Source organism: Amblyomma maculatum, chromosome 2 (assembly GCF_055883805.1).
Source record: "Amblyomma maculatum isolate TAMU_Amacu chromosome 2, ASM5588380v1, whole genome shotgun sequence".
NCBI lineage: Eukaryota > Metazoa > Arthropoda > Arachnida > Ixodida > Ixodidae > Amblyomma > Amblyomma maculatum.
In genome coordinates this window covers 64,489,578-64,517,297 of record NC_139345.1, presented here as the reverse complement: position 1 = coordinate 64,517,297, position 27,720 = coordinate 64,489,578, and the positions used below count along the sequence as shown (strand labels likewise).

Genomic DNA, 27,720 nt, shown 5'->3' with positions numbered 1-27,720 from the left:
CAAGCCGCAATTCCTAAATACGCTCAGGCGGCTTATACAATCCAAACAATCATCACTTAAAACAACATGGCCGCGTCGTGAGCGTAAAGTTAGCAGCCAACATGACATCACCGACGAAGGTAACCGTTTCGACAGTCAGCCGTTTTAATTACAGTCGTTCGTTTAAATGGCGCTAAATATATATATATATCATTGGTTGTAGCAATCGCTTTTTGCACAACTAGGCTGCAGGGTTTTTCTTCAGGTGCATGCAGTATTTTGGCGGCACCGCATTCCTAAAATGAGTTATCAAGTTAAATACCGGACAGACTCAACTTTCCTTAAAGAATCAGTAGAGAGCTGTCAGTCTTGCAAAGAAGTTAACCTTGCTTGTTTTGTTCAGCGTTTAGCGGTGTGACTTAAGCACATCAGTTAGGCCGTGGTTTTTCGCGCGGAAATACCGTTGTCTAAATTGCGACCGCTTGCGAGAACTATGCACGTATACCTTACAAAATGTAGCTTGAGATGTCTATCTTTAGAAAGATTTCTCGTTGTCGTGCTTCATATGTTTTCCGCAAAGCCTTACCTATTGTCACCAAAAAATATATATATATATTAGACATTTTAGTATGAAATAACGCGGAAAAATGCGCGCGACCTGCAAGTGAATGTCAGTTCAGACCTGCGTATTCAGAACGTCACCGACGTCAGTTCAGTGCTTGTTAGCTGCGCCATTCTTTCATTCTCGCCATTCGCTGCACCGACGCACCGATGTGCATCTCACGTAGCGAGCGAGACACGCGGTTTCTCGTTTCATCGCTTCCGAGATGCGAAAGCGGCGCGGCGACATCCGGTGTGGAGCTCATGCAGACGTCCCGCTATGGCGTCAGAGCAGGCCGAACTAAGCGCGCGTAGTAACTCTAAGCGCGCGCTCTCCAACATGCAGTCCATCGAGGTGAAGCTGGAACTGGGTCACAGGGCCGTACTCCGTGCTCGCCCGACGGCCGAGGGCTTCACCCACGACTGGACCGTGTTCGTGCGTGGACCCGAGGGCTGCAACATCCAGCACTTCGTTGACAAAGTTGTCTTCCTTTTGCACGAAAGTTTCCCGAAGCCCAAGCGAGGTAGTACGAGTCCGGCACCTGCTCATACTTCTCTCTTCTAGCCTGTCATTGACGAGCCTGAAACGATGAAGTGAAAAAAGAAAACGATTTAAATCAGTGTGAGATATTTGCTTGCCTACAGCACACCATCTTTAACATTGAAGCCTTAGCATAACATGTTTTAACTTGAGCTACAGCTGCAATTTCGGAACAGCCACATGTAAACGTTAAGTGCCACCTATGAGCATTACATGTCAATGTGTTTTCAATTAATTTACCTTACAGGTGGCATTCAAGAGGGAAAAAAAAAAAGAAATACACTTTCTTTCTAACCTATCAAAGTGCACCTTATACCTTTCTTGCCTCTGCTGCAGCCGTGTATTTATAAAGTAGTTTGTGTAGTCTAAAATTCAGTAAAAAACGAAGTTTCGTTGAAGTGAAGCACTTGATGCCGGCAAAAAAGGGTACAGCTATTGTAGAATAAAAAAAAAAAAAACAGACATCTGCACTTGTCATTTCTTAAGTTTATAAAAATATGGTTGCACATATCTTTAATTACTTTTTCTGCAAATACCTGGTCATTATTTCAGTGTTGGCAATGTCTTGATAACGCTGCAACTTGATTAACTGTCCTGGCACGAGGTTATGAAAGGAGTGAGGGAGTGTGACAAATCTTGCAGGTTGATGGGATTCATTTTGCTTTTTGCTGGGCTCCGAACATTCCAACTGAAAGGATTTTATGTGCAGTCCTCATAGAGCATGCAAACGAAGCAAATTTATTGACGGATGCATGCTGTTTCTGGCCTTCTGCAGTGCTCAAGGAGCCGCCTTACCAAGTTTCTGAGAGTGGCTATGCAGGCTTCAATATGCCTGTGGAGGTGTACTTCCGCACCCGGGAAGACCCAAAGAAGGTCAAATTTGTGTACGACTTGTACCTCTCCATGGATGGCACACCTATCTCGAACATTCGCTGTGAGAAGCTCACCTTCCACAACCCACCGGATGACTTCTGCCACAAGCTGCTCAAAGCAGGAGGGGTAAGTGCCAGCTGATAGGCTTTGTTGCTGCCGCTCCACTGCTTACCCCTCAATTGCTTAAAGGGACACTCACACTAAAGAAGAAACATTTTTTGGATCAGTGCAGCTATGTTTTGTTTGTTTGGCAACAACTGATGCATTTATTTACGGAGAAAATTGAATTTTATAGTGGTAAATTTGTTTTTACCGATAGGAACACAGTTTCACTGTTTGTTGTTGAGTGTTATTCTTGCCCTTTCTGCATTCTTATGTTAGCCAAGCCCACCGAATGTCTTTTGCAAGTGGGAGTTTCATTGCATTTTTGCCCTGTCGTGGAAAGGTGCTTTTGCATCGCTTTGTTCCGCAAAGGTCAGGGCTCAGTATCATGTCAATCCATACTTCGTTCATTATCATGGGAGAGAAAAATATCACACATAGACTAAAAAATGGCAGACATGAATGAGTGTCATTTCTTTTATCAATCTCTTTCTTTCTTCCTTCCTTCCTTTCTTTCTTTCTTTCATTCCCTTAGTGTTGATTGAGCACCAGCTAGTGTGGTCAGCCATCTTGTTTTGTTAACAATTATGGTTGACCTTATATGTCGCTAATGCTGGAATCGGTTTGGATTTTCAGACAGAGGCCAACCGTGCTGGTTCAAACACATCACCTACACCTCCAAGTGGCATCCCCACACCGGGCAGTCCTCCACGCAACAGTGGCCCACCTGCCAGGTCAAAAAGTGAAGGCCACAAAAAGCCACGCATGTCAAGCGTAAGCACACTTTGCGCTCTCTCATGCAGTGAGTAACATGTGTAACATGCTAACAAAGCAAGTGTAAGCATGTGTAACAAAGCAGATTTTTATGGTGCTTCTAGTTCTTGGTACATAGTTATACTAATGTACTGTCATATTGATGTTTTATTATGGTTAACTAGTGACAGGCATTGTGGTTGGGAAACTGCATCCTTGCAAGTTGACCTCAGAGGGGAATGAGAAAGTGTACAATCTGTTAATTAGAGGGAGGGGACGCACCACAGCCTACCTCAGCCTCATTCAGTCTACCCAGATTTTGCATCAGTATCCAGCAAGTTTGATTGTTAGCTCTCAAATTCAAGGCCGAGTGCGAGTAGCTTTGTGGGATCTGATGTGTAGCTTAGTGAGAGCGTTCTATTTCAGTTCATGCTGAATGCCTCACTATATTATGTGTATTTATTTATGACTGTAATGGATAGTTTATGAGTGCTTGTGTGACTTGGGTCATCAATTACCTTATTGCACTTTGTCTGCTAGGAGATAGTCTGAGTGGAGCCAGGCAAAATTGTGTCTGCTTCATCCTGCTTTGGGCACAGGGTTGCTTTGCAAAATGAAAAGGCCAGCTTGGCAGGCATTCTGCTCCTTGAAAGTGAATTGTGAAGGCACGCAGTGTGCTGACGAATTAATCCTGTATTGATAATATTGAAGCTGTGGTAAGTTCTGCACTGAAAATTTTAACTGTTTTATTCACGCGGTCGTAAGCTCTCTTTGTGTAAGCTTTAATGAGAAACTGTAGTTGCTAATAAATATTGGCACAGAACTGCACTGTTGTAATTATCAGTAATCTCTCGACAAAAGTTTGCCGTTTTCTCCCTCATTATTCGTTTAGGGCTGTAAACGGGGTCCAAAGGTAGGCTAAAATATTTGCTTGGATCATATAAGGCACCTTTTTAGAGGCAATGGTATAAATCTCTGAAATTTGTTGACATTTATCATTGCATAAACAAGTGAAAACAACATTTTGGAACCATATGCTCAAAATGATTACACGGCAAACAGAAGAAAATGAGGGAAAGCACAAGGTCTGGTTTGGTTTGTGGAGTTTAATGTCCGTCAGCATAATACCCAAGCTACAGCATAATGGTGATGTTGGTTATTCTCAGTGGCAAGACACTAATTCTAGGAAGTAAGTTTGTTAAGGAAATTTGTGATGTACTGATGCTGAAAAGTTAATCACATTGTTTATGCACGTGTCACATCTACAGCCCCCGTCAAAAGTGTACGGCCCAAGGAGTTTGCTTCTGCAGCGTGGGTCGTTGTGCGTCATCAGCAACCATAATTTCTTCAAAGCAGAAGGGCCTTATGTTCTCTATCCTACAAAACTTCGGGCAGCCGTATGTGGTACAGGGAGTTGTGCTAAATCGCTTGGACTGTATACTGTATTTTCGATACGAGGCTGTACCTAACACAGCGATGGAACTGTTGAGGAATGGTCGTCACTCACTCTTGTGACAAGTACCGAGCACCATGCAGCTCCCTGTATTGCTTCATTCATTTCTACTCATTGAATTATTTATTGAAAGATGCCTGCAGCTTCTTTGTAAACAATGACCATACCTGCACGTTGCATGTATGTGTAGGTCTTTTATGCACCAACAGTGCAGTAATCTTGTACTCTGTGAGAGCACTTATATATGTGTAAATAAATGGGTCCTTATATGTGTACTTAGTGCCTAGTTGCAGTTGAGGACTAGACATAACAGAAACTAAGATATTCAGAAAGGGTTCTCCAGCAAAAGAAGATAAAAAGTCAGTATTAGAACTGGATCAGATGGCTAAAGATGAAACCTTTAAAGGGAAATTTTTGTAGGTGATTTGAAGAAGAGCACTTTATGTTTACAGGCTAGAGCTGTATGTTTAAAGGTGAAATGTGAGCAGCAGAAATTTGATGTCGTACACGTATACGGCAGTTTCTGTTACTGCATGCACGACAAGGGAGTGATGAGGAAAAATGTTTTAGGTGGAATTTAATAAAGGCCAAGGTGTAGTCAGTTTTCAGAAAGTAGAAATAAGTAAAAGATTGAAGGACTGTTGCGTGGAAGTGAGAAAGAAGTTGAGCCAGCTAGATCGGGAAACTGGCTCAATGATTTTGAAACTGACTCATTAGAGCTGTACTTATTAGCCAAGTTACAACACAACTGTCACCACCAAAATTTAAGGAAGCTAACTGCAAACGTACCTGTCAGGAAGTTTGTTTCCATGCAAACATGCAATTTCAGTGAGCTCTCGGTGTTTTTCTTGAAAAGTCACATTTGCATCATACACTGTGAAGCTATCCTACGTAGTAACTTAACGCAACCTGTGTAATCTGGTATGTGTTTGTGCTGCTCGTTTTCCGACAGCTCTGTTGTCTTGATGTTTGTCAGTGGCTTCAGGTAACTGTAGAAACATTAGAAATGCAATTGGACAATCATGTGCGTATCACTGTGATGCTAATTCTCTCAGCTACGAAAAAAAAATAAAAGTTACCTTTTTTATGAGGTGCAGCAACGTTGGCACTTGGCCTGCATACACAAGTCACATTAAGATGGGCTTGTGCTAGGCCGCAGCAACCTTGATTAGTGATCTCGGTTCCCGAGGGTTGCTCACGCTTCTCACCTCATTGCTTCACTGGGAGCTCTCTTTGTATTTTTCACTTGTCATGTTTTGTGAACACATAGTTTTCTTGTTTATTGTCCCTTTTATTTTGAACGCTGCTGCCTTTAACGATACTTCACTAGCCTCAAGACCCTCCAGTGCAGGCTAACTTATTGTTACTGGCGTTGTGTGCATTTTTTGTGGCTGAAATCATGTGCCTGTGTGTTGCGTTCATTCCATTCTTTCCCTTACATAGTCTCTATTTCTCTTTCATATTTCTTCTTTCTTTGCTTCGTTTACCGATGCATGGCCGCCTGGTATTGCGAGATGTCACATAGATGTTACAGAACTTCGTGTTCTTTATCGTATAATGTGCACAGTCATCATGACTGATGCCCTGCATTAAATTTCCCTTTGCACACTCCAATTGTGCGACAAAAACAGGTGGGAGTGTTGGGCACACCTCAAGTCCATCCAGAATGCCAGCCATGTGCAGTCTGACCATCCCAATTCATCAAGCCTGCCAGAGAACTTGAGGACTGTCCCCTAAGCTTGGCCTATTTCCCAGGGACAATGCTGCATACTGGTTGGAGAGCTATGGACAGCTCATTGCCAGCATGCTACACTTACAAGGATCCGCAGGTCCCAAGGGCGTTCTATGACCTTTTTAAAGACCTTGAAGGCTGGCCGAATCACGTTGACCACGCTGCCGCATTTGCCCATTAAGGGAGTGATGAGGACAGTGCAGCGAGAATGACGAAGATCTAGTACGTCAACCTGGAGGATGGTGCTTGGACTCTGTCAGCTGATTATTATGGGTCTTGGATGTCCTGGTTGAGAGCCTTGCCGTCAGCTTGCGGAGGCCTGCACCTCGACAGGTTGCTGTGAACAAGTTGAGCATGCAGTCATGTCATTTGATGTCCATGCGCAGAATGAAAACTTCACAATGTCATTGTAGACATGACACGTCTTTGGCAGCCATACCAAAGTGCTCATGGTGTGAATAAGAGGGCAATGGCATGCTATTTCTCCCACTTTTTAAACTCAAATGTTCAAAGTGCTGGGGATGACAGTGGCTTCCTTGGAACAGTGAGAGCACCTGACATGATCATAAGGCTGCTGGCTGAAATGGAAATGCAAATTTTCGTCAATCATTTAGAAGAGAAAAATGCCTCTGAACTTTGCCACATTTCCCAAAATGTGACCCAATCATCAAGTTTGCCAACACACATTTGACATGACAGCTGGACTGCGTGAGCTTCCAAGACAAGCTGACAGAAAGACTACAAACAAAACCACCACTGGCATGTTCTCATTGTATGTTGGTGACATGCATGGAACTTTAGACGAGGTCTTTTGATACGCTAAATCCACTTTTAGCACAGCTGTGTTGGAACTGACACACTTCACACTATTTTTTCATGCTTTAGGTATTAAATGGAACAGTGTTTCTTTGTGGAGAATCTATCATAGAGGAGCCAACTATGTCATCATGTGCACTTGGAGCAAACTGCTCAGCATGTTCACATTCGTTACCTACATTGTCTCAGGAGCACTGCATAAGGAATCTCAAACAAACATAGGCTTCTTTACCTCCTGGACAGGAAAATAGACCACACAATAAGGAAATAATGCAAAAGCATTATTTCCTTAAAATGGGATTTGGGAAGTACAACTTGTACAGTAAAACACCATTACAAGAGACACTCAAGGGACCTGAGAAAGATGTTGCTTGTAACCAAGGTCTCCTATAACCGAAAATTCTTACCAACTCGTATGTCTGACAGTTTAGATTTTAAACTCTGTTCCATATCAGTGTCCTGTTTTGTTGCATTATGTCGGGAACCAAGAAGGAGTGCCTCCTCTTGACTAGGAAGTCAAGAGGGAGCACTCCTTCTTGGTTCCTGACATAATGCAAAAAAGAATAAACAGGACACTGATACGGAACAGAATTTAGATAAGGAAATCTAAACTGTCACACATACAAGTTCATACGAGTCAGCTGTGATTTATGAGCTCATCTGGTTTAATTGTCTCTTCTAAATAGTGAAGAAGTTACTTTAGGGACCTGCAAAAGTTGCCCTTAGTAACAGAGTGGCATGTCTTTTGTATGCAATGTTGTTAACATGGTAAACATTGGAAAACCAACCAAACCATTTTTATGTGTCTCTTATAACCATGTCTCTTGTAACGAGATTGTACTGCAGCACCAGTCATGAAGCAAAATTTATAGAAAAGTCGATGTCGTTTATGGTAAACTTGTCTAGAATTCTTCTGATATTTTCATTTAAAGGAGGTACGCGGAAAATGAATGACCTTTTGATATAACTTTCGATTTCTCTTTGTTTAATTGTTTTTCTTTTTTTTAATTTTTAACCTTTTGGTCATCCCTCTTGTGATGAAAAAAATTGAAGTGGAATATGCAGTTTCCATGTTCATAAAAAATTGCGAGCAAATCACTCTTCAAACAGTTCCAGCGCATCATGAGTTCGGCAGGTTTCCAGTGCTGAAGCACTATCATTGCCGCCACATGGTGGAGAGATCACAGTTTTGTTGATTGCAGTATCACATTTTTGAACAAAATCAAAAGCATACAAATCAATAAAGGAACAAATAGGGTAATAAATGGTGATTTTCTGAGCTTTCACTTCTTCTGCAGTTGCAGTCGCTTATCCTATTAATGTTTCGTAATAAATGGCAGTAGAATGATCTCTCTTTTGCATAGGAATTCTCATATGATGAGGAATGAAATAACTTCTCAGTTTGTCTGTATGCATGTGTAACAGCATTAAAGTTATTTTTTCTGAGTTATGTAAATATGCATGCTGGAGTTTAGCTTTTATTTCCATCAGCACTGGGCATTTAATATTATTGAATTATGGAACAGGATTTTGTGAACATGCTGTTATAAAAAGTTTGTGCGCTTATTAATTATTTAATCCTCTGAGGATTACTTTATAAAGTTGTTGATTGTAATTACTTGACCAACCATACTGCTGAGCATAAAATAAGATGCAGTTCTAAAATCGGCATAAAAAATGCATAATTGTGCCAAATTTGATTGCATTTCATGCATAAATAAGGAAATAGATTTATGTCCTTCTTTAATTAATAACCAATGGTATTCATGTTTTACTGATGTTTCAAAATTTTGGGGGGATTCTCTGGACAAGACGTTGTGTATGCCGCCTTTGGCAGATAGCTGCATCAACTGGCAGTAACAATGTTATAATAATAAACTCGATGGGAAAGTTTTATTGTCAGTTCATTGCCGGTGTGGTTTTGAATCCTGTGGTCTGCATGTAAACTGTAGTTGACATATCCACACTTTAGTTCAGCCCCTTTAACTTTTGACAAGATCCTCCTGATAGGAGAAGCAGAGCACAGTTCAGAAATCAATCTGTTAAAAATAACGGTGCATTGCAAATAAATAAGTATTGAGATGCAGGTGAGTGTCACTATAGCCTTTACTGCGAATGAATAAACTTCTAGCCAGGTGTCCAAGTAATTCTAGCCAGGTGTCCAAGTTAGGAGTGTAAACAGTCATTTGTTATGTAAGCTTGTCTGAATACTAGCTTGGCGAATATTTTTGACTGCACGAATTTTCACAGCACATCAGGAGGTAAAATCGTGGAGCCCCTGTGGATGGTGCCTTGCAGACCAGCCTGCATCATGACAGCTATACTGAGATTGTGCATGTTATGCTTTTGAGACAGTATGTCGTGCAGTAGTAGGCAGATGAAGTTATGTGATGTTAGGAAGATAGTGAGAGACCGGAAAGCGTGGCGTGACATGGTCCATAGGGTCACGAAGAGTCGGACACGACTGAACGACTAAACTGAACTGAACTGAGTAGGCAGCACATTGGCTTTTACCTTTGCGGTGCTGTCGTTGTTGCTAGCCAAATAACATATGTTGTTGTTGTCTAAATAACATGTGGCATACACCCATAGAGGGGGATCAGCCAAGAATTGGGTAACATATAGTAAGGGGATTTGCTTCTTTTTCTTCTTTCCTTAGTAGGCATGGTACATATCTGAAAACTGGAATTGGTTTCATAACAAGCACACTCACACAGTGGGGTTCCTTCTTTCTTATTGTTCCCCATTTTTCTTTTCTACTATTTACACTAGCTACTTCCACTGAGCATTGTGCTAGTGCTGGCCTTCTTCTATTGAAATGGGCTACCAGGTGTTGCATAGAAGAAGAGGTAGTTGAAGCGTGCTTGCTCTTGTGAACAAGCGTCGTCACTGGCCAATCATCTCTTGCGTTGTCCAAGTATGTAGCCATATATCTGAGCATCACTGAGGTAAAGCTTAGTTACCAATATGGATTTATATGTCCTTTGTTCTTAATCTGTGCCTCGCTATATATCAACCAATAAAACCTTTCGAAATGCATAACGTGTTGGAGATCCTGTTCTGTAAAGAAAACGAGGTCCTGTCTCCTTTGCTGCTAAGTTCCGATGCTGTCCCTTCGTGTGCATTGGTAGCTAAGCCTTGTTTGTGACCAGATGAGCTGTGCGCTTACGGGCAGTTATTTTTTATCCAGGATATGGTCAAAAGCCCACCTATGGAGCACCCACCAGGACCGTCTTCCAGTCATCCATCGCCCCACAGCCCTATTCCCGACTTATTCAGTGCTCCGGCTGCTAAGAAGGAGGCGCCAGTTGAAAAGCCATCCAAAGGAAAGGTGTGTGGGCTTTCTATTGCATCTTGTTTTAATCTGCTGACTGTATAGCGTCTGTAAGGGCTATAGCTGTTGGCAGTGTCTGTTCTTTCCCTTCCCTAAGCAGAATGTAGATTGCATGCACAGCAATGGCCGGTGTGCTAGGTGTGGGTCTCCCTAAGTACACGTGGGAGTGAGGGCGGCCATGTCTGCTGTTTGCCATATATTTCTATGCGGTCGCCACATTGTGAATTCTTTTTTTTTTTTTCTTTTTTTTTCTTCTATGGCATTTGCATCGCAGTGAGTTCACTGTGGCACAAACTCCAGGGAACGTTTGACAATAATTTTTCTCAAGTAAATGTTCAAATGCTTTTTAAAGAAGCAGCGACGTCGACCAGTAAAAAATCCCTTGATGTTGACATTTTGGCTTCGAGAGTGGGGGCCCTGTTAACCTGAGCAAGGGTGAACAAGGCCACCAGTCTCGAAGCCAAAACTAATGTCAAAGACCATTTTACTGGTCGGTGTCACTGTTTTTTTTTCCTTTCTCTTAATTATCCCTCAGCCAAACCAGACAATTTTCCATGAGGCTCTTGGCATCATGTTCAAATGCTCAAATACACACAGGGATAGGGTTTACTTGTCCTGAGTTCAGTAGGCAACACAACTGATTGTGCAGTGTTTTATCTCATTTAATGTTAATAAATCACTTATTCCTATCTTACATCTTTAGATGATGGTGTTTGAAGAAATCAGTGTGTCATGAATTGTGAGACATTCACCAACATTAGTGTTCAGGTATAGGCGGCAGCGCAATAAGTTCGTTGCTGCGTAATGCTGTCAGTAGTTCACTTTTGTAGAACAGTGCTGAGTAGTTTAATGAAACTTCACTTTTGAAGTCGTTTTCATTGGTCTTGAGTGCAAACGAAATGTGGCGTACGGTGCAGAATTTCATGAGTGAGCACCACATTTGTGGCACAGGGTACATGCATTTAACAGTGCTTAAAATGCTCATTGAGAGTCGTTTCATTAAAACTTTTGGCTCTGGACCAAAGCACTTCATATTTATAAAGTATATTTTACTCAAGGCGAAGCTCTTGCTTTGGTGCATTTCATCCATTAGGTATGCGTATGACACGTGTTACCAGCATGGACGTTCCAAACTGGCCAGTACTGCTTTGATTACCTGGTCGAGCTTCGCATACCATCAGAAAATATTATGAACCAACCTTACCCAATGTCATGGCTTTTATGTGATAAGGGGCACATTGATAAAAGGTGACCAGTTTATTTCAGGCTTGTTTCAGGATTTAGCCCGTGAGACGGCAAGTGCGACCGGCATGGAACATGAGGCCCGTATGGAACAAAGTGCTTTCGGTCCATGAGACACGAGCGCGGAGTGTGGTTTAGGCTCAGTCTGGCCGCGCCAGACACCTTTAGATAGAGACAGTTGGAAAACTGCACGATGCGAGGTGGGCCAAAACGATCACTGATCTGGTGTGAGTTGACCTCAAAGAGACTGTAGCGCCTCTCTCCCCCTCTGCGATAGATGGTGAGGCCATAGAGCTAATGCATAGGCGAAAATTTTAAAGTATTAAACCTTTCTCTTCAGCAACGCAATGAAAAATAAAACTGCGCCTGCATTTGTTAGACATATCTTTGTACGCATGTAACGCCACCGCGATTGCAGACGTATCTCAAGCAGGCAGGTAGCAGACGACCCGCTTGAGCCACATCTGCAACTCCTTGCTTCCTGTGCTTGCTTCAGACGCATCAGTGGATGTGGTGGCTTTCATATGCGTACAAAAGTGTGTTTAAAAACGCAAACGCAATTTTATTATCCGTTGCATTGCTAAAAGAAGAGGGTTAGTAGTAGGTATTTTAAAATTTCCGCCTGCATATTAACTCGATGGTCTCACCCATCTACCACAGCGGCAGAGAGGGGCGCTACGGTCGCTTTGCGATCACCTCACATCAGACCAGCGATTGTTTGGGCGCACTTCGCAGCGCGGTGTGCCTGCACAGTTTTTCAACTGTTTCTATCTAAGAACGTTGACCTTCAACACAGACACAGCCCAAACATAGCTCAGCTAAGTAACCGCACTGCAAGACGCCACGTTTCCTCTCCACAGTTCTACAGGTGGTCTTCACATTCTCTGAGGATATCTTGACGCATGCAAAGTTGTCACAGCTGCACCGTCACTTAACTGTTGGGCACTACACACCAGCAGGAACCATGTGGTACTCCCAGAGAGTGTCATGAGCACTGGAATCCAGGTTGTGGCCAGGAAAAGCATGTAGAAGCTGATCTCACTGTTGTTGCCATTGCAAACTGCCTTCAGATGCCTGCGCCTTAGTGGTGTAGGAAGTGAAACCCTTGCTTTTGATTACAGCGCTCGGAACCCACTTCAGAATACCTCTGTTTCAAACCAGAACTGAATCTCTCACTACGAAGAGCGGAACCACATTGGCAGCTTTGCATGAACTTCTTGCGCGTAATGCACTCCTCCTCCACTGCTGGTTTAAGGATATCCAACTTGGAGTGAAGGTACTTCACATCATAAAATTGGCAAAAGCTTCCTTTGTCATAACATAAAGAGTGCTTTTGTGCACTGATAGAAAGCTCTGAAGTGTTGCTTCCAAGCTGAAAGTGCCATTTCTTTTATTCAACTGTTTCTTCAGCAATTGGATGAAGCTAGGCCAAGCCAGGCCGTTCCATTCCAGGCCATTCAACCAGGCCATTCAAACTCGGGTGATATTGTGCAGTTGTGAGATCATGTACACCCTTTGTCAAAAGTTCGCAGCCCAGAGTGTCTACTTCTGAGCTATACTGTGTGGCTCGTAATGCATTCTCAGATTTCCAAACTTGCTGAAGGCAAGAAGATTTTTCGTCCTACCTTCTCCAATGGCTAGGACATCCACGATTGTTAAAAAAGTCATAATACACGGCTTAAAAGCAAACCATTTTGTCTCTAAACTTTTGACAACGGCTGTATTTTGAATTGCCAGACAAATGTCTTGAATTGTGCCAGCGTGAAATATGGTTCATATTTAGAGACTCTGGTGTCAGGGTACCCAAACCTGGAGAATATCTCATGGAGTTGATAAGCGGTGTTCCTACTTGATGTATTAATATCATTAGGTGTGTTGATACAGGGGCCTTGCAAAATCATTCTGCACATATTTCAAAGATCCTATTGGCTGTGACCGTGGTTGTACTGAACCTTTGTTCGGGGCGTTGCATTGCTCTTGACTTGGCTCATTACCGTTGACTTGTTCTTCAGTGTCAGATTCACTGGCAGGTCACGAAACATAGGCCACGAATAGCAAAGCCCTTGCTTTCCGAGCAGCAACAAGGTCACGAAAGATGCTGTTTGACCTCTAAACTAGAGGAGAGGCCTGACATCATGCCACGTGACTGTTTGCTGCCGCCACTTCGCTCTATCGTCACACCGGGTTCCACCCCTCTCCTGATCACGTCAATAACCATGTGACTAACCACGTGACGCGTCGCCCCTTTGTGGGCAACCACAGTTGCCGCTTCGCTATCATGCCGCCACCCGTGCAGTATGCGCTTGCTTTGCACAGCCATAGAGGCCAGGCCTAGTGAGAGAACGTTTCGGCGCAGAAATCAGGCAAAACAATGCGTAACCTTTCTTAACTAGAGCTTCCGCTTGTCACGTAAGCATAACAGAGTTAAACCGGTGCCAATTTTTTTACCTAACTTGCCCTGCTTGTCTGTCATGAAGCCCCTGTGGAACTGCAGGTTGTACATTAGGGGATATGACAATGCACATACTAATGAAGGAGACAACCCTGATGCAGGGTCACTTGAGTGCGTCTATCAAAAAGCAGCTTCAAATTCGCACCAGAAACAAAGTTTGGCTAGCCAGTGATTATAAGCTCCATGACTTTGCACAAAAATTGGATCTGAAGTTGTATGCACTATGTCTTTTCTTATCACCGGCATCGAGTTTACGTATTTGCAAGGTCTACAGTGTTTCATTACCATCACTGGAGTCTGCTGTGTGCTGTGGCAAATGTGAAAAACAATCGGCTTGTGCATTTTCACCTGTGGCCTCGTGTATGTGTATGTGTATCCAGAAAGTGCGATTGCCCAGTTTTGTTGTTGCGCCGCAGCTGTGTAGTTGCAATGTCAGTCTTAGGATCCAGAATAACCTGCAAAGGCTTGTGGTCACTTATCAGCATGAAGGTATGCCTGTACAAGTAGCAACAAAATTGCCTGATGCCAAAGATGAATGAGTGCTTCTTTTTCTAGCTGGCTTTACTTTTGCTCTGTACTGGGCAGTATTTTGAAGGAAAAACATGTGACTGGACTGCACCTACTTTGCAATATAGGACTTTTTCAGGGTCATAATGTATGAGGACTTCTGTCAATGCCCAAGCTTTCTTTATGTTGTCAAATGCATTCCGGCATGCCTCAGTTCGCAACCACGGCTCACCTTCACGAAGTCTATGCGGCGGGTGTGCCACAGTTCACAGTCGAGGGAGGAATCTGTCATAGTATGTTGCCGCTCCCAATAACAAACTGATTTGTTTCTTATTAGTTGGAACTGTTACTGCTGTGATAGCTTGTGTTTCCTCTCTGCTGTAGTCTGGATGCCAGCTGGACTGAGTTTATGGCCGAAGTAGTTCGCTTCCTAAAAAAAAAAAAGAAAAAGACGCTTTTTTTTTTTGGCCCTCACTTACGCGCACCTCTCTAAGTCAACCTTTTCACAACTTCCAAATTTTGCGCATGTTCTGATCTCGACTTCCCACTCACTAAGATGTCCGAATAACACACGGCACCCACCCTTCAAACTCTTCAACATTATTCATTCCGCTTGGAGAACTTCAGGCGTGGAAGAAACACCAAAAGTCAACCTGTTTGTGCCAGATATTCCTCTATGAGTGTCAACTGCAAGTACCATATTTTCTGGTACATAAGATGCGGTTATTTTACAAAATTTTCGGTAATGCGTCCTATACAATGGCGCATCTTAGTGCGTTTTTTTTTTTTTTTTTTTTTTTTTTTTTCGTTTTGTGCAATGTCTATAGCCTAACTTTATCGTGAAACGGTAACAGTAGTGGTGCCTGCGTTTACAATATTTACAGTTGTTATAGTGTCTAGAATTGTACAGTCTTTTCACTAGCAAAATGCCAAAAGGTGGCGACGTCCATGCTCCTCGCCCTTATTTCCATGCTACCAAGACAAGTCATTATTCCGGTTATTCTACGATTTACAACATTGTTTGGTGACTATTGCATGTGTGTTTTCTCCTTCCTGCTGTGTGCAGCGGAGCGCCCGCGTGCAGCGAAGATTAGCGCCGTATTTTTGAGCGCAGAGGAGGACTGAGTGCTGTCGCAAGAAATCGGCGAGCGCATGCCGAGATGAAGCCTTTCAAGGTTTTGATTGATAATGAAGTGTTTCTGCTCTCACTGAGCGAGAGTTCTTTCGCACATAAGTGTTGTATGTTTTTTTCTTTTTTTGCTATCATTCACACGTGCACATAACAAATTTTCTCTCAGGCACATAGAATGTGATGGTTGAGTATGCATGCATAGTCAAGTCTTATTGCCCTAATCTGAATAAATTGAGGTTCGTCTTATAAACCGGAAAATATGGTATGTAGCAGACAGTAGGCCCTGCTTAATTCAGTGTTAAAAAATTTTGTCATGCAGGTGGTGCAGCAAAAAATTCTTCCTTGTGTGGTAATGGATATCTCTGCATATCAAGCAACGAGTTAACTTTGTTTTGTAGTCTTCACAAAACTGAATATTTCCATTCTTGTTAAGGACCAGCACTACTGATGTTGCAAATTCACTGGTTGCAATCGTTGTGATGACATCCATCGACTGCATTCTTTCCCATTTCTTTTCGATGGGAGGAACAATAGAAAATGGCACATTTCTTGACTTTGTGCTGTCTTTCTGTTGTGTTCGGAGTGCTGTGTTCTCGTCCGTTCTGTGAAAGAGCAGTGCGCGTTAATGGACATACCCTGGCACACCTCCGCGCTTCGCCGGGAGAACTCGCCGCCTGCTTGTGCCCAGCGGGACGCCCCCCACGGCGGGCTCCCTCACCCTCCTGTTGTTCGGGGAAGCAAGTTCTATCTCTGGACGTGCGTTCCCTCCGTTCTTCGGCTGGCCAGTTTGGCTTTCGCCTCGGCCGACGCTGGTCGCACCCTCTTGTCTGTTAATAAACAAAGTTAACAGTTTAACAGTCGTGCGTACATCTTTTCTACATTGACGACGCGCGAACATGACAGTGGCAACGAGAAAGTGGATTCGACCCGCACTATGCAACGTTATTGACAAGCCATGGCTACGTGAGGGTTGCTGAACCACATACCAGAGTTCAACGGCTCTTCGGGGTTATCGTGGGTTGGATGCCTTCAGTTCTACTCTGAAGCTAACATCATCACAGACCCAGCCTTGAAAAGAGTGCCAACCTGCTAACGCTGTGTGGGGAGCAGCCCTACGACACTGTCCGCGCCCTTATTCAACCAAACATACCAGCGGAAGTGCCTTATGATGAAATCATTGCAGCATTGAAAAAGCACTACGGCCCGAGGCCATCATAGGTTTACGACTACTGTTCCCAAGGACGCGGGATCGAATCCCGGCCTCGGCGGCAGCTTTTCGATGGAGGCGAAAAGCAAGGCGCCCGTGTGCTGTGCGATGTCAGTGCACGTTAAAGAACCCCAGGTGGTCGAAATTTCTGGAGTCCTCCACTACGGCGTCTCTCATAGCCTGAGTTGCTTTGGGACGTTAAACCCCACAAACCATCATAGGTTTACAGCTGAGCCCGCTTCCAATGACTAGATCAACTGGAAGGCGGAACTGTGAGCGCCTGCGTAGCAGCGCTGAAGAAGCTTGCAGCTGACTGCAATTTTGGGATGCTGACCACAGCCAGGGCAGCTACCGGGCAGGAAAGAGACGCAGCTTCTAACACCACCATGCTTGCATTGGACGCATGTTACGTGACAGATTTGTGTGCGGACTGAGTGACGAGTCGCTACAGCAGCGCCTGTTCGCTGAGAAAGACCTCATGTAGATAAAAACGCCTTCTCAGCCTAACCACAGTGTCGACGTCCCACAGAATAGGCTGCTATCTGATGTCCACGGAGCAACATCAGCAGCATCATCGTTGTTGTATGATATGAACATTGTAAATCTCTGCACGCGTCCGAAGATATTTACCGAAGTTGCCATACATCATAAACTGATTAAGTTCGACGTGGACTCGGGCACAGCCTTATACTCTGGTTAGTGAAGACACGTTCCGAACTTCGTGGCCATCAGATGCACCACCCTTGCAACAACACGACACGCACCTGCGAACGTGGTCAGGACAAAACCTGCCACTATTGGGCTCTGCCAAAGTGCTTGTTTGTTACAACGGCTAAACCCATATGCTTGTTGTGAAGGGCTCAGGATCAAGCCTTTTAGGGAGGAACTGGTTTTGTTCATTAGGGGTGACGATATGCAGCATACACCAGACGCTGAGCCACAACAGGATTGAGCAATTGCTAGAGAAATACGAACGAGTATTCTCAGAAGAAATTCCAGGAAATGAAGAACCCCCAGTCACACTGGAGTTGTTAAGTGGCGCGCAACCGAAGTTTTTGAAGGCCAGGCCTGTGCCCTTTGCTCTCCGAGCTTCAGTTGAAAGGGAGTTGGACAAATTGGAGCAGCAAGGTGTCACGAGCCAACACAACATTCATAATAGGCCACACCACTGGTTGCAATCATAAGAAGAACGGAACCATATGCCTCTGCGGAGACCGTCGGAGCACCATTAACCTTGCAACTAAAGCGTCATCTTACCCTCTGCCGACACCTGGAGAAGTGTTGAGTGTGCTACGCGGCGCAAAAAGTCTTCGGCACTGTAGACCTCACCCAGGCCTACTAACAGCTGAAGGTGAGCAAACCGACGTCAGAATTGCTGACACACTGAAAGGCCTGTACAAAGTCAAGCGACTGCCCTTCGGCATAGCTGCAGTCCCGGCCATGTTTCAAAAGTTCATTGAGACAGTACTTCAGGGAATACCAGGAATTAGTGTCTACCTGGTCGATGTTATCATCAGTGGTGCTTCCACGGAAGAGCATGCAGCGCGCCTAGAGCACGTTCTTGAAAGGCTAGCAAACGCAAATTTGCGTTTAAGCAAAGAGAAATGCTGTTCTTTGGTGTCAGAGGGGCAATTTTTAAGACACCAAATTGATACAGATGGCATCCACCCTACCAATGACAAAGTGCGAGCGATCACAGAAGCATGAGCACCAACAAATAAACGGGAGTTACAGGCATTTCTCGGACTCCTAATGTTCTACGACCGTTTCTTGGAACAAAGAGCTACCGTGGCCAACGATTTATACCAGCTGCTGCAGAAAGATGTGAAATGGACATGGTCGCCACACCATCAGCAAGCATTCGACGCCCTGAAAGACCTGCTTCGAAGTGTACAGTCCTCAGCCACTACGATGAAAGGAAGCCCTTGCTTTTGTCTTGTGACGCATCTTCGTACGGAGTTGGTGCAGTTCTTTCGCAGACTGATGACCAAGGAAGGGAGGCTTCAATTGCCTTCGCCTCACGTACGTTGTCACAAGCGGAGCGCAACTACGTGCAACTGGACAAAGAAGGGCTAGCCATCATCTACGCAGCGACACACTTTCACCAGTACATTGGCGGCCGAAAGGAGATAGTATTTATAACAAATCACCGACCGCTACTGGGAATTTTGGGGCCGCGAAAACCTCTGCCACCGATGTTGTCTCCGCGAATGACATGTTAATGCATCAAGATTTCAGCGTACGACTACGATCTGGTCCACCGCAATGGGACTAAGACACTTTCTTAATATAAAAACAATTATTCCTTCTCTTCCTTAATGCATCCTAGCTTTTTATTAGAGCGGTCATAACACCTGTGGAAGAGTTCGTTTATCCTGGCTTTTGTTTCTGAGCTAGTCATGCCGTGCGCTGATGACACTTTTTTGAATGAGAAGACTGCATTCCACTCCAAACAAAGGTGTTTGAGCCACTGCTGACCGGAGAAAGGCAGACGTCTTTGCTCATTGACATACAAAGGCAAAAAGTGTCTTTTCATTTGCTGAAATTCAGCGTGTATCACACCAACCAGCCGCACACAGGCGCCTATCTTTTCATTTGCTGAAATTCAGCGTGTATCACACCAACCAGCCGCACACAGGCGCCTATGTATGCTCTCAATCACATGCTCGTGGTTTGTAGCTTGAGATGTGGAAAGAGTTCAAGTTGCTGCTTTCTTAATCGCACGGACATCGCTGCTGCAGTGTCTAAGGCCATGTTTAGCGATGTTCTGTTGATCACTACGTGGAGTATTGGCTGCATCCGACAGCAGCCTCTGCAGTTACGAACTTTCATGTCCTTCTTCTGATCTGATATACGTTGCTGCCCCAACAGATGGTAGCTGCGCAACGTAAAGTGCTTGTCATGTTGGTTTGTTGAACTGTGGCATTGCGAACCAAGAAACATCTGTGACTGTATGCGAATTAATACTGTCACATCATACCCTCAAAGGCGGTGCTTTAGCGTCCTCCAAATTTTGCAATCCTTGAAACAAGTATAACAGATACTGCGCCTTTCCCTTCCTGTGAACCAATTATTATTATTATTATTATTATTATTTATACCCTGTGAGATATGAAGGGCAGTTAGTAATAGCATTAGAGCTATTAGGCTATTGGTGAACAGGTGACACACATATCACCGTTCTCAAGTGTGACATGCAAGTTCTGCATTCTCTTACCTGTTCTTGGCAACAATGCTAATGTTGTAAAGAACTACCTCACAGCTATCGCCTGTTCACTTGGTGCAAGGAACAGGCTTACATTGCTTACTTTGTTGGTGTGCTCACGTGGTTAATTGTTGATACATCAATCCATATCAGCAGTGGAAAAATAATGGGCGACAAGGAACTGTTACTAACAGCATTTCAGCTATGTTGAACATATGCCTTTTGCGCATGCTTTTGAACAGTATGTATATAATCACATTGGCCAGCGCAGTCATTTGTCATCTTGATAAAAGTGAGCATGGATTAGCACGGTACCTATATTTTTTTAATCCTTGATTTGGATTATTTTCAGCAGTATGTTTGTATGAAAGGGACTATTTCTTTTTCAACTTTTTTAAAGCAGAAGCATTACTATCCTCATCGTTGGATTTTACTGAGGTTGCAGTGAAGTCTTTTCCTTGTCCTTTTTTAGCAAACACTCGAAAAAAAGAAAAACTTTCCGCCAATGGGTTTCGAATCCAGGTTGATGCAGAGAGATCAGCTGGGCTTGCCACAGCATTAACTACTACTCTATCTCGGTGGCCAGTTTCTTGATTTTGTGCGCTTCGGTTGCTGTAATCTTCATAAGGCGCATTTTGATTCCCTGCCTGGGCAGTCACTTCATCATCACTGTGCTATGATTACCACTGGAGGTTGTGATGAGGACTGGGCTCTGAGGAAAGTGGAAGTCAAACGAAGCATAACTTTGCTAGACTTGGCAAGGCACAGCAAGACAAAGCTAAACAAAGCAAAACATGGCTGAACAAGTGCTAAGCATTGCTTATGCATGTATATCTGTGCTTAGCCAAGCCAAACCGCCACTTTTTTTTGTTTATTTAGCTGTAGTCTGGCAGGAATGCAAAAGCTAAGGCATTGGAAGCAGGGCTGCAAATTGAGTCTGGCATGTAAAGTATCAATTCTTCCACTAAGATCTTGAAAACTGGATTTTATTTTATTTTTTTCCAACTCAAACGTTAGAAAGTGGGCTTTTTTCATCTGCCTCAAGAATTGTGTGCGAACTTGTAAAGAAGAAAGTGGGAAAAGAACGAACACAGACGAGAAGATGACACGACACAGAATGCTCGTCTTCTCTTCATGTGTTCGTCCTTTCTGCACTATCTCCTTGCTTAACATATCGAAGTGCAAAGTATAATCTCATGTAGCTGCAAATGAAGCAATTGCAGCTTTCCATGCTGCATTCAGAATGATTTACTGACTCAGGTATCCCATTACAAATACATCGGTGTTAACCTCTCCTCCGATCTTTCATGGTCCTTCCGTATTACATCCATATGTGCTGCCGCCCCCAATTCCAAATAAGGGTACCTACGATGTAACCTCAGGAATTCTGCTAATATTCGTAAACTAGCTTACCTTACTTTTGTTCGTCCATATTTTGAGTTTGCTTCATCCATTTGATTCCCTCTATCATAACATGATCATCGCAATAGAATCCATCTAAAATGGGGATATATATATATATATATATATATATATATATATATATATATTAACTTTGTTGCAGCTGTTAAATGCCTTTTCAATGAGTTTTGTTTACTTGTGTTTGTCTGTGTATGCTTTTAGTTTTCTTTTTCCTTACCTGTTTGCTTAAAGAGCGCTATACCGGGCACTGTGTGCCACTTCCTTTTTACTTATTTTTTCCTACTGTTTTGCTTTAATCGGTGTCGCATATTTATTTTCGTTAGTATTATAATTATTTCCATGTCGTTTCATCTGCTCCTGTGTACTGCTTTGTTTGCCCATATATTGATTACCATGCTTTGTATTTCTGCCTGTTTTCTTACATTTTTTTGTATATATATATAGCACTGTATAGAATTTTCTGCCCCCTTACATAGTGCCTGATGGGCCTGTAAGGTATTTCAAATAAATAAATATGTAGTATCGCCAATTAGCCCAGCAGCATGTTTTGTTGAAAATAAATAAAAGTCTACCTTTTTTGGAGTAAAATATAAGAGCAGACATTTTTTGTAGTTTGTAATTTAGAAAGCAGTTACACATGAGCACTAATCCTTTTAGAACATAAAACATGCCAATGATACCTTAAATAATACTGAGGTGATGCCGTCCAACCTTCATATTTTTCTCTTTCGTTTTCAACTGCTTTTTGGTTAGATTTTTTTTTTTACACACATTGTCATCTGGGTCCTACACATATGTACTGGTTCTGACCTGTCGTGCCTTTTCACATACTTTAGCTGCATAAACATTCAGAGTTGCCCTTACATGAAATGACTGTTGGTGATAGGTCAACGTCATTTGTTTTGCATATAGATTGCTCATTAAGGGCTTGAGAAAGGTAGCAGTATTCTTGGCTGGATGCTGCCTTCACAGCAGCAGCATTTTGACAAATGTTTAATTCACATCTCCACTCCTTTAGCAGTGCAGTATCTTTTTTGTTTGCATTTCAACAAGGGTTGACTTTTGCAACTGTTTGGTTTTTAAGCAACGCAGCGATTTTCCTTCGTGTTGAACTTGACGCTTGGCATGCTTGGTGCAAGGGGCAATATTGTGTACACTGTATTGCAGGCCTATGCTTGTTTTCGGGTCCATATTGTTGAAACTTAGATCTAAGGTAAACTTGTAATGCCAAACGCCTTGGCTTACTACAAGCACTGTAGTTTACCATTTTCATAGAGGGTACCAGCCTAGTGAGGGTACTGTCACCATGGGGCTGTTTATCAGCAGAGTTCCCTCTTCATTGTAAAAAGGAAGCGATCTACTATTGAAGATAGTACATGATGTAAAGGGTGAAAAGCATGAATCTAGGAATAGTTTTCATGCCTTGCAAAAGGGGGAAAGTAGTGTTTAATCTTAATCATGTGCAGTAAGTGAGGGAGTGGGCTTCATTATAGCTGTTGCTTCCTGTGCTGTTCAGCTATTTGCACTAAGAAACACAGCCAGCTGGCAACCCTTCCAGGGCAGTTTGTCTGGCATAAAAATGAGGTGTGATCTGATTTTTGCATAGGTTGCTCAAGATGTTGAAATGGCTAGAGAAACTTAGGCTTTGTCTGAAAATGAGATGTTATAATTATTCTTGTCTGTTGGTTTTTATTTGTATCTCAAGGGCCTCAAAAAGCATTGGGTGAAGGAGGCATAACAAAGGAAAGGAATGTGCAGAAATTTAAAAAATTAGACAAATTGTACTATGGACATGGTACAAGGCCAATACGTGAAAATAATAAAAAGGTGATCCAGAAAGGAAATAAAAAAATAATACTTGGATGAAAAATTAAATCTCAAAAGATAGCAGAAATCTAATGCGACGATGCGAAAAGGAAATGACCAAGTACAACTTAAACATTAGTGCAACAGAAAACAACATATAGAACAATACAAAGGAAGAAAATGCACAGAAGTGGTTTTTGAACTCTTCAGGATCAGAAAACGAGGTTATGGCATAGGGAAGATAATGTGAATTGCTCTAGCCAATATATGTGAATCATGTGACTGACATTTTTTGTTTTCCTGTATGCTGTTGAAGTAGAGTTGATTGTCATGGGAAGGGTACAGTGAGGGAGTGGTTCCAGAGACAGAAATAAATTATGTATGTAGACATATTTATGAAATAAGCATGGAAATGAAGCAGAATGACGAGTTTCTGATAGTTGTAAGTCGTTATGGTATTTAAGCAGAGTGACACTGGTGAGGGAACCATAATTGCTAGAAACGTTTCAGTCAACCCTCTTGTCAGTAAACACAAACATTAAAGGTATACAGCACATATATTTTGACTGTGTGAACTCGCTGAAGATACATTCAGGAGGAGCGATTATCTGAGGCTACAGCATTTATTTCAGTTAGTCTTGCACAGTCATTCATCGCTTCATCCACTGAAATCCAGCCACCGCCGCCTCAAGATGGGATGTGGTTGATATAAGGATTTTTACATGACGTAAGCAGCGCTAGTAGCGGAGCACTTGCTCGAAATCAAATATCAGAGAGCTGAAAAGCATCGGCAAACAGTATGCTGTAATTTTTGTCTGGTGCAAGGTGCCAAGCAGCCCTAAAATTGGGCTGCTTGGCCCAATATCGGTACTGTATTTGCAATTTCGGTCCTACACAGTACCAGTGCATTGCCTACTTACACCATTGTAGGGCCAATTATTTTATGCTGTCTGGGACGCTGTTGGAGTAGCGTGTTTTGCTTCCACGAACCAAATCTGTAGTAATTTCCATGGTGATGGGGGGGGCCTTGTAAAAAAATTGCCATCGTTGCTATGCAAATAGTGCCACCGATGTTACGTTTTGGTTATGTAGACCTCTGCTCACTTTCCTTTATATTTGCGCGTGCTGGCGTCAAAACTTCAGTGAGTGAGTGAGTAATCTTTAATAATAAATGGAGCTGGCATGAAGGCCTATTCAAGGGAGAGGGTCAAGCAACGCATTTATTTTTCTGCCAGTTCAAGTATGCAATATCTGCTGCGTCTGAGAAGTCTAAATATTTACTTCAAATTCGGAATAAGGAAGACCAGTGTGTTATCAATTTAGTTTCATTCTGCCTCATATCTCGATGATTTTTCATTCAAGGCTATCAAATTTGAGTACAAATATTGAAAGTAATAAGACTTCAGAGGTGTAACTTCGCAGGGAAAAGGCAGATATTACAAATGCTCCTGCTTATTTATCTTTTATTTTCTTTGATTACCTGCATTACATACATTCAGCATGTGCTACAGAGAGCAAGTTATATATTTTTTTTTTTTTGCAGAGCGTGCCCCGTTGTTTTTATATGTCGCATATAATTTACTGTATTTCAGGTTTCCTCTTTGTGAATGATTGACTGTCATGCTTTTTGCGCTTTCTAGGTTTTATGTACAGCTGAGCATGAGGTTTGAACAGCTGTCATTCCCATGCTGAGGATTACTGTATAATGAGGTGAAGAATGAGGTGGCTACACAATATGGAAGATATCTGAGCAGGTGTATACTTTTCTCAGTCCGCAAGCCAATGTTTTGACAAGAGGACTTTTCCTTGTCTTGGCACACAGGCAAAGACATGTTCTCTTGTCGAAACATAGGCTTGCAGACCAAGGGTTCCGTTATACCCTCATTCATATATTTAATATATATGTGCTAAAAATTAGCAACGCAGCAAAGTTTGCTTTTCAATTGCTTTGGACGAAATAGTCGCAACAAAAAATCGGACTCGGAAAATTTTTCTCTAAGGCTGTGACATACAGATCGATACTCTTTGGTGCTTGGCATCTTTCAGAAATGTGACATGCATCTCTTTCCCACACTGAACTGGTGTTAGGACCTTAAGGAAACAGTTCCTTTGCACTCCCTCCCCTTCACTGGTCTGGCAACTGTGTGGGTCAGATTTGAGTTCAAAAAGCTTCAGGCACGTGCGAGTACAGAAAGCGACAGCACTCCCCGCACGTCCCCTACGCAGCGTGCTCCATGTGCACAGCTTCAGCAGGCAGACGTGCGACCGGGAGGTGCTGGACGCGGAGGCAGGGAAACACATGATGTCACAGCTCACGAGAAGCAGTAGTTTCAGGTGCCGCAGCTGCTGGGCTCACGAGTTCAAGAGAAAAATGAGAAAAAGTGCCTTCCACTGGCTTAGTGCAAGAAACAATGGGATTTTAGTCGTCCTAGGAACGCCAGCTTTGAATGCAGTATAAAACTAAGTCATCTAAAATTTGATGCAGTATCCCTTTAAATAACCTGACTTGTGTTGGCCAACAGGCTATGTATTCTGTATGCTCTTAACATAATGAAAAGGCAGCTTTCACAGCGTGCTTAAGGTGACAAATGTGACCTGTAAATTCTACTCTTTGATGGGCTTTGAATGGCATTTTATGCATTGTTAGCTTTTCTTGCATTTTCTCAGTAATCTTTTTCTTTTTTTGTGTGTGTGTGCTTTAGGAGCAAAAGAGCAGCCAGTCTAAATCCAAGTCAAGCAAAAGTCATAGCAGCAATAGCAACAGCAGCAACAGTTCACACAAGTTATCTTCATCTGGCAGCAAAGAGCACAAAAGCAGCTCTCGGGACAAGGAGCGCCATAAAGATCCGTCACGTGAGAAAAACAAGGAAAGAGATAAGCCACGGGACACCAAACTTTCTTCCACCGGAGAGACTGATATCAAGGCACCAGAGCAGAAGGTGCAAGACCACAAGGCTGAACACAAAGCTGAACACAAGTCTGAGCACAAGCCTGAGCATAAGGCTGAACACAAGGCTGAGCACAAGATTGAGCACAAAGCAGAACACAAAGTTGATCACAAGGCTGAACACAAAGTTGAACATAAAGTGGAACACAAGGTTGAACACAAAGCAGAACACAAGGTTGAACACAAAGCTGAACACAAGGTCGAACATAAGGCTGAGCACAAGGTGGCTGAATCGAAGCCTCCTGAACCAAAGCAAGTGGAAGCAAAGCCTACCGAGCCTAAATTACCTGATGTCAAGGGGCCATCAGAGACAGAGCCAAGGCGAACAGAGAAGTCTTCTCAGAAACACAGGGACAAGTCCAAAGACAAAAGCTCTAAGGAGCGTTTTTCAAAAGAGCATAATTCACAGAAAGAATCATCTCACAAGGCACCATCATTGCCGCCTCCTGCCCCTGTAGAGGCTAGCTCTTCAAAAAGTTTGAAGGCTGTTTCAGCATCACGTCGCCCGTCATCACCACCTCCTCCTAAGAAGCCACGACTGCAGGAGTCGGAGCGAAAGAAAAAAGACTCTTCCAGACTTCACCGACAAAAGGACTCGCCAAAAAAGCCCTCAGAGCCACTAGATAGGAAGCCTCCCGAGCCCATCGATCGGAAACAACTCGAACCCCTCGACCGGAAGCCACCTGAGCCACCTGAGAAGCTTCTGTCGCCATTGCTGCCTCTGCCTGCTTCCCCACCACCTGTGCTGCCAACTTGTGAACCAAGCCCCGTGCATGTGATGAACAACCAGGTTGCCCCTCCGCCCGTCATCCCCTCTGAAGAGTCGAACAGCCCCAAGGCAACAGTCCCAGTGAGGGGACCACTGAATGCCCTCATGCGAGAAATGGAGCAGGAGGATCTCCTCTCACCATTGTCGAGCCCATCCGCATCACCCACACCAACTCACGAGCTGCCCACTCCTGTTATAAAGGCACCGGCGACTTCTTCCACGGACCATCTGGAGGAGCTACGTGAAATCAAGAATCGAATCCTCAATTTGGCCGACCCACACCGGTTGCAGGCAGTTGTGGACCTTGTAGAGGGTACCGGCCTTTACAAAATGACCGAGGACTCTTTTGACTTTGACCTTTGTGCACTAGACCGAATGACTTTGGAGAGGCTGCAGGCATGCCTCAATGGCAGGTGAAATGGCTTGTCATGTTTGAGCACCCACATGATGCAGTCTTGGATCTCCTCTCATCACCAAAGAATGCACACCCTTTGTCCCTTCACCAAAGATCTCGCTTCTCAGCCACGCAGGCGTGGCAGCACAGTGGAGGGATAGGGGTGCCCCTGTGGGAGTATGTGCAATGTGCTGAGTTCGGTTTCCTGTGCAGCTCTTGTACCTGTTAGAGTGTAGAACCATCATATTGTTGGCAGCAATTCTCATCTCAGCTTAGACTGTGACAAGCCCTGGATAGATCCCATCAAAAGTTCATTGTGGCATTTGTGTTCATGTTTTGTCCTTGTCTTTTTTTTTTTTTTCCTCCTTTCATTGACTGAAAGGTGTGTACATCAGAGGCATCCAAAACTTTTTTGGGCGCAATGTCATACATGTAACATATATGAGCTGAAGCT

The 27,720-nt window shown here is 43.4% G+C and overlaps 1 protein-coding gene across 1 annotated transcript; it reads left to right on the top strand.

Annotated features, from left to right (window-relative positions):
* The first annotated feature begins 86 nt into the window (after window positions 1-86).
* ear (ENL/AF9-related super elongation complex transcription factor) lies at window positions 87-27,626 on the top strand. The gene is made up of 6 exons (XM_084594314.1): window positions 87-119; window positions 926-1,103; window positions 1,896-2,119; window positions 2,732-2,869; window positions 10,040-10,180; window positions 25,859-27,626. Exons 1-6 carry the CDS (start codon window positions 102-104, stop codon window positions 27,287-27,289), a joined length of 2,130 nt encoding a protein of 709 aa, XP_084450440.1. The 5' UTR covers window positions 87-101; the 3' UTR covers window positions 27,290-27,626.
* Window positions 27,627-27,720: the final 94 nt, after the last annotated feature.

Coding starts and splice junctions, on each gene's coding strand:
- ear (XM_084594314.1), top strand. Junction 1,104..1,895: donor TTTCCCGAAGCCCAAGCGAG/GTAGTACGAGTC, acceptor GGCCTTCTGCAG/TGCTCAAGGAGCCGCCTTAC. Junction 2,120..2,731: donor AGCTGCTCAAAGCAGGAGGG/GTAAGTGCCAGC, acceptor TTGGATTTTCAG/ACAGAGGCCAACCGTGCTGG.